Source organism: Clupea harengus, chromosome 20 (assembly GCF_900700415.2).
Source record: "Clupea harengus chromosome 20, Ch_v2.0.2, whole genome shotgun sequence".
NCBI classification, from domain to species: domain Eukaryota; kingdom Metazoa; phylum Chordata; class Actinopteri; order Clupeiformes; family Clupeidae; genus Clupea; species Clupea harengus.
The window spans coordinates 6,966,995-6,974,494 of record NC_045171.1 but is presented as its reverse complement, the minus strand read 5'-3'; the positions used below and the strand labels follow the sequence as shown (position 1 = coordinate 6,974,494).

The window sequence follows — 7,500 nt, the reverse complement described above, 5'->3', positions numbered from 1 at the left end:
TTTTTATTACAAGAATCTCCCTCTTTCTCTCCCCTCCCTCGCTTTTTTCCCCTCCCCGTCTTTCTTTTCTTTCTTTCTTTTTTTTTTTTGAGCTACACACAATTACTTAATAATGGTGGAAAATCATGTGAAATGAAAAAAAAAGAAAAATGCTATTCATCATAGATTTGGGGGCTTTTTGCAAGGCTGGTAAATGCCTAATTTATCTGTGTCATAAGTGAGTGCTTGAAACCACTGATGGTTGAGAGCCGCACAAAGCTTGAAATGAAAAAAAAAAAAAAAAAAAACAGAAAACAATCAATTCAATCAAACAATCAATTCACATATGAAAGTCTATAATGGACCATATTATTACGTGCATTCCAGAGTGAGAGAGTAGGGTTCTCTACGGCTGAGAAGACTTCAGAAGAGAGGAGAAGAAAGGAGAAGAGATGAGGGAAAAGGTAAGAAATGATAGAATGATAACAGGAGAAATAAATGAAAGAAAAGTAAGTGAAGGGATTGGAAAGAAGAAGAAGCAGGAGGAGTGTGGAGGGGGAGTGGAGTGAGACGTGAAGAGAGAGGAGATGGAGAAAGAGAGATGAGGTAGAGGAGAAATGAGGAGAGATAGAGGAGAAAGAGGAGGAGAGGACAAGGAGAGGAGAGGTGGAGAAAGAGAGGAGAGGTAGAGAAAGAGAGATGAGGTAGAGAAAGAGAGATCAGGTAGAGGAGAAATGAGGAGAGAGAGACAGAGAGGAGAGGTGGAGAAAGAGAGGAGAGATAGAGAAAGAGAGATGAGGTAGAGGAGAAAGAGAGGAGTGAGAGAGAAGGGGTATAGAGATGCCTGTCCACCCCAGGCTGGGTGGCTGGGGGAGAGAATCTGAATGCAGTCTGGCTGGCTACTCACAGCTCTCTATCTCCAGGGTGCAGTTCTGCTCATCCAGAGGGTATCGGCGCAGGTCCATCATACAGGCTGCCGTGGTGGTGATCCTGCAGGGGGGGGGGGGGGGGGTCGGGGGATAGGACGGACTGTGGATTAAGCCAGGCACTCTCAAGGACACAGGAGACACATGCACGCACATAACACTTGTACACACGCTAGGACACACAAACACACATACTCACATCAGCAATTTCATACACATACTTGTGATTTTCCACACACACACACACGCACACGCACACGCACACGCACACACGCACACACACACACTCACTCTTGTAGTAGTTGTAGACACATACTCACAGAAATATTCGCTTATACATACACACGCACACACACGGTCCCACTAGCCACACACACACAAGGCTAACTCTCTTCATCTATCTTGCCCCCTCTGCCTCTTCCCTGCTCTCAGCAGGCTTTGTAGCTAAAGCTTTAAGTTAAAAAAGATCTTCGTCTAAAGAGTCGAGTGAAACAGAGGAGAATACCCAGCAAGACCGGACACACAAAGTGGGGTCCTCGGGATGGGGCCTCTGGTATGCCTGTTTGAAAACAGTTACATAACTAGACAGGACTAGTGGATTATATATTTAATGTTTTGTTTTAAAGTCATGTTATGTTTTTCTGAGAGCCAGGCTATGGCTGGGCCACTGGATGCGATGACGCCGACCATCTCCATTCCGTTGCACTTCGGTAACAAACCCTGGTCCCATTTCTGCGAAATTGCTCAATACTTCATCAAGGAGCGCTACAGAAAATGGCTTGAATAAACATCACGAGTCCATCCACTCAGCACAGCCACACACGCAGAAGGGTGGGGCTGGAGAACAACTCATTAAATGAGGCAAAACAAGCATGCTTCCCTGGGACTGAAGTTCGACAGCAACTCCATTTCTCCTCGCGCAAAAAAAATTAAAATGAAAATTAAATATGAGGTTCCTGAATCTAAAATTGAATAGGTTTTCGCCTGAACTTTACTATGCCGCGAATTCATCTTCAAGACTGCTTATCATCAATAATTAAGGACGCAAGTTAATTTGAAATCCTCTCACATGAAATATCCCGCTCCCAGCGGCCTCCTCCTGGTGAGGCGAACGTTCGGAGGGAGACTTTTAAAAACATGCTCACGCGCTGGGGCCCATTACGTAACAGCCCCGCTAGTGGACCCACGGAACCGCGGGACTAAAGGGAAGCAACCAAGGCAGGCGCTGTCCAAGTCCCCCCCGACATGACCGCTCGTCAGCAGCCGCAGCCACACCAGACTGCAGAGCCATTCACCCGCCATTCTGGCTCCAGGCTCCTTTCCTCATCCACCACTCAATAATCACAGTTGCACAGGAAGCGCTGGGGAAATGTGGAAATCAGGCCAAGATGGCAGGGTTAAAAATAACAGCCTATTTATAGGTGCCGACAACGACATCATCATCATCATCATCATAGAGATCGGCAGCTGCTAAAAAGGAAGCTTCTGTTCCTGATGGAGAGAGTTACACAGTGCTGTAACAGGTTACTCTCACCTGTGATGTTTAAGAGGCAACAGAGCTCCCCACTATTCCAAAATATAGAACAAAAACAAAACACAACCACATTTTGTAAAAAAGGAATCAAAATGCTTTATTGAAAAAGAAAAATGAAATGTGAAACAGCTAACCTTAACAGAATGACTAGCTAAGACAGCAAAGAACAAGTCAGAAAGAGATAGGGAGAGAGAGCCACTGCCCTCCCTAGCACCCAGCCACTCTCTCTGTAGCCGTAGAAACAGTGATGGTAGAAACAGCTGCAGCAGCTGCTAGCGGAGGTAGCGGTAGCGGCAGAGGCAGAGACAGTGCCTCTCACACACGTCCCTGGCTGCCTCTTCACTCAGGTGGTTACGCTCTCCTCTCGCTCCCCTCTCCTCTCGCTCCCTCTTTCCTCTTGCTCCCTCTCTCCTCTCGCTCCCCTCTTCTCTCGCTCCTCTCTCCTCTCGCTCCCTCTTTCCTCTTGCTACCTCTCTCCTCTCGCTCCCCTCTTCTCTCGCTCCTCTCTCCTCTCGCTCCCTCTTTCCTCTTGCTCCCTCTCTCCTCTCGCTCCCCTCTTCTCTCGCTCCCTCTCCGCTCGCTCCCTCTCTCCTCTCACTCCCCTCTCTCCTCTCGCTCCCTCTCTCCTCTCGGCTCCCCTCTCTCCTCTCGCTCCCCTCTTCTCTCGCTCCTCTCTCCTCTCGCTCCCCTCTTCTCTCGCTCCTCTCTCCTCTCTCTCCCTCTCCTCTCGCTCCTTCTCTCCTCTTGCTCCTTCTCCCCTCTCGCTCTCTCTCTCCTCTCACTCCCTCTCTCCTCTCGCTCCCCTCTTCTCTCGCTCCCTCTCTCCTCTAGCTCCCTCTCTCCTCTCGCTCCCCCCTCCTCTCGCTCCCCTCTCCTCTCCTATCACTCCATCTCTCCTCTCGTTCCTCTCTCCTCTCGCTCCCCTCTCCTCTCCCTCCTCCTCTCGCTCCCTCCTCCTCTCGCTCCCTCTCTCCTCTTGCTCCCTCCCAGGGCCTCCTGTTTACTGACTGACGCGTATCAGCCGAGCCGAGCCGAGCCGAGCCGTAGGATCTCATTGTGCGCGGCGGCGCCTGTTTACTCTGTGCCGCGCTCCCTTGGCCGCCGCTGTGCCGCCGTCTGGCCCTCTCCCGCCTCCTCTCCCGCCTGACCTGTGCACGGGCTCGCACAGTGCTGTTCTCTTAAGCATATTGAGGCACAGGGGTGGGGTGGGGGTTCAGGTCAGTGAGAATCAAATGCTCACTGTGCATGTGCATGTGTGCTTGTGTGCTTGTGTGTGTGTGTGTGTGTGTGTGTGTGTGTGTGTGTGTGTGTGTGTGTGAGTGAGAGAGAGAGAGAGAAAAAAAGGAAAGGGTGTGTGTGTCTCCTTCTGTGTCTGTCTGTTTGTGTTTTCATTTCCCCAGACTGGTTTCAAAACTAATGGGAACACCACCGCTGTAATGCCGCCCCCCGCCCCCCCCTTCCACACACACACACACACACACCTCTCCTTCCCTCCCTCCCTCCCTCCCTCCGTCCGTCTCTCTCTCACTTTCCCTCCCCTTCCCTCTCATTCTCTTTCTCCCTCTCTCGCTCACGGTTCATGAGAGGCTTGGGTCCGGACCCTTGGGCGTGATGTGCACCTTTATTCCGAATGACCTTGTTTACCGGGGGCTTGTGCTGCAACACACCACAAAGGTCTTCTGACTAAATTTCATTAGGAGAGAGAGAATTTGAGCTCAAAGAGAAAGAGAAAGAGAAAGAGAGAGAGAAAGAGAGCGAGAGAGAGAAACAGAGAGAGAGTAAGTGAGTGGGAGAGAGTGAGAGAGAAAAACAACAGGAAAGGCACATTGTGACAGAGCATAACCCCGAGCTACTGCAATCTCCAGTAGAGTGAATTACCAACAACGGCAGGTAAGGCCATTTTTTATGAGCAGAGTTATAATATCCACAGCTCTACAACAGATGCAAACCCAGCCTCATAAATATACATTAAATATGAATTTTTAACACATGTCACAGCTTACATGGTTGACAAATGGGCAGACTGTCATTTGCTTTGGCACCTACATATGCGAACGGCTAGAAAGGATGTGCAGAGGATGGTGAGCTGATTTGGTTGTACAGTGGTTGCCTCGTTCGGAAAACAAAACTGCCAAGTTAAAGTCTTTCACACAAAGGTCATAGTGGTCTGGAAAAACTCACGCATTCGGGAAAAACCATGTTTCAGATGGTCAAATATTGTCTCTGGCAACATGTCACAATATCAAATATCACCAACTCAACACTCTCCAAAACAAACCTCTCCCTCTGTCTCTTCCTCGCTCTCTTGTTCTCTTCCACACACACATACACACACACACACACACACAGAAATGGGCCACAAAGTTATTGATTTAAAACCAATCTCAAATAAATTCTGACTTGACGACTCCTGACATGGAGAGAGAGAAAAAAAAAGAGAAAAAGAAAAAAAATGAAAAACTATCATTGATTTAAAAACTAAACCCCTTTGCCTCGAGGTGGTCTCAGTAAGCCCCCTATTGACAACACGAGCGACAGAAAGGGAACGTCGAGGGGTATTGAATTCCCTCCTGCTCTGCTCAGCGGATCTCCCTGCTCGTAGCGACGCCTGTCATCTGTGCGCTATTTTGAACGCCGCTGTGGTGTTCTCCCTCCTCGACAAAAGAAGATGGCCTCCTTAATGGCGTAGGAATATGTTATTACACAAAAGGAGTTTGCGAAGGGGTTGCTAAAAATAGCCGCTGCTTTCGCACTTGCTTGGGCTTGTCTTTGGACGTCCAAATCAAAGCGAGCCAACACGCTTATCCTCAGATGAATCTTTAATGGTTGCGCCTTCTCCCTCCTGCCTCCCTCTCTCAATACAAAGTCCTCTCAGAAGCCATAACATAATAATAATTTTAAAAATCGGTGCAATTTGTACTGAATTAAAACTTCGATTTTCAATAAAATTCCATTCCACCCCTCTCACACATACAGTATTATATCCCTCTTAGTATACCACAAGCACACACACACAAGCACAAACACACAAGCACACACACACAAGTTCACACACAAGCACACACAAGCACACAAGTTAATCAATTCCTCACAAAAATCACAAAACAGATAGATGACATTCAACAGAGTTTGGACACACTCTCAAACACAGATCGATAATGCACATAATGCGAAGCTCAAGTCATCACAGATAAAACACTAGGGCTGTGTACTGGCAAGAACCTGGTGATGCAATATACATCTGGATAAGGGGGTTACGAGTCGATATACTGTGATATACCGTGATACTGTAAGCAAGGCAATACATTACGATTCTATTAAGGGTTTTTTTCGGAAAAATGTCATGGTATAAAGAACACACCACCATATGCATAAAATCGGAGTATGCAATCGGAACGTTTATAACAGTTCCCGTAACATCCGACATCATACACAGCACAACATGAACCACCGTCTGCCACAAATCTTTGCCAGCATTAGTTTACATGCTGCCATTAGTCTACATTAGATATCATACTGCCAAAGGTTCATGGCAGACAGCGGCTCATACCTGATTTAAAAATGGATACCTTGGTTTTGCAAAATCGATACACTATCACAAAACATAATATCGCGATACTCAAGCGTATCAATATTTCCTTCCACCCCTATAAAACACCCATAGCCACACATCTACTGTTCTGCACATGTAAGTGGACATTACGAGAGTGTGTGTACATCCTGCCAGCGCGGCCCAGCTCCTGCTCTACTGTAGGCCTGAGTGCTCTGCGGAGGCATTTACAGGGCTGGATGGATAATCAGATCTCCCTGCCTCTCACTGATAGCCCGGCTGTGCTCTAACTGACAGTTGGGAACACTGTTGTAATTTTCTGCCTCTCCTGGTAATCGAAGGCCCGGTTTTGGCAGGCTTACGGGAAGGGGTGGGTGGGTGGGTGGTGGAGTTGGCGTGGTGCGTCCAAGGAATACAGACAATCCAGCCCCTCCCCCCACCTTTCCTCTCTCCATCCTTCTCTTCCCTTCATCCTTCCTCATCCTGCCCCACCAACTCAGAATCCCCCCTCGACCCTTTCAACACACATCCCAGCTTTGACCAACACAACTCTAGTTGAGTGCTCTAGTACGCCCCCCCCCCCCCCCACACACACACACACACACACACATCTCTACCTCCCTCCCAGCCCTCCTCAGAGTTCTTCACCCCCCCCTACTCCCCCAACCCATAAAAGCATGCCTGGTGGCCGTGACAGCCCTCAAGCCCTTGCATGCAAGAGTTAGCTCTTGAATTGCAAAAAAAAACAACGAAAAAAAAACTAAAACACAAAAAAACACATACAACGGGGTCCCTCACTGTCAGAGTGCTGTTGACTGAAATGGGAGGTTTGCAGATCACCGGTTCTCAGAGTGACCTCTCCCAGTGGCGTAGCGTTCCGCGCACGCAAGAGCAGAACGGAACGCGGAACCACCGCCGTGGTGCCTCACGTCATCCCCAGCACCCCGTTTTCCCGCCCCATTCCCTTGTTATGTAAAAAAAAATATGTGTTGGCTTATGTAATTAGGCACTTACATAATGAAGCGTTAGAAATTACACTTATTGATTTTTTGCGGCATAACAACAATGATTTATCTGCTGCACTGCAGATCCTTACAATTTTTGGAGCGTTCTGATAGAGCAAGCTGACAGGCTCGGAGCGAGAGAGGAGAGAAAAGGAATACAGTGATAGTGAGCGATAGAATTAGCAACGATAATCTCACGCCCCTAAATATAGACTTGATGTGGTCTCGTTTGTACAGATACAATACACTGAGCAAACACACATGCACCCGCGTATACGTTTCCCATACACACACACCCACACACCCACATGTGAGCACAGCCTCCTTTCCATTCAGTCACTGACAAACCACATTTTCTTTCTTTCTTTCTTTGCTTGCTTGACCGTGCAAGTAACCCAATCCACAGAAGCAATAGATCACTGAGAAACGACAGCTATTGATCACAGATACCTCTTATTTGGAGACAATAAAGATGTCAAGAATTCCAACAATTTTCCTTTTTTTTTT

At 47.9% G+C, this 7,500-nt stretch overlaps 1 protein-coding gene across 2 annotated transcripts in view; it reads right to left on the bottom strand.

Moving 5' to 3' along the window:
• The window catches only part of gabrb2a (gamma-aminobutyric acid type A receptor subunit beta2a), a 29,454-nt gene that overhangs the window by 11,967 nt on the left and 9,987 nt on the right, over positions 1–7,500 (bottom strand). For both annotated transcript variants that reach the window (XM_031587451.2, XM_031587450.2), the window contains exon 5: positions 887–969. In XM_031587451.2, the coding sequence (XP_031443311.1) occupies positions 887–969 (83 nt within the window). The remainder of the gene's footprint in view (positions 1–886; positions 970–7,500) is intronic.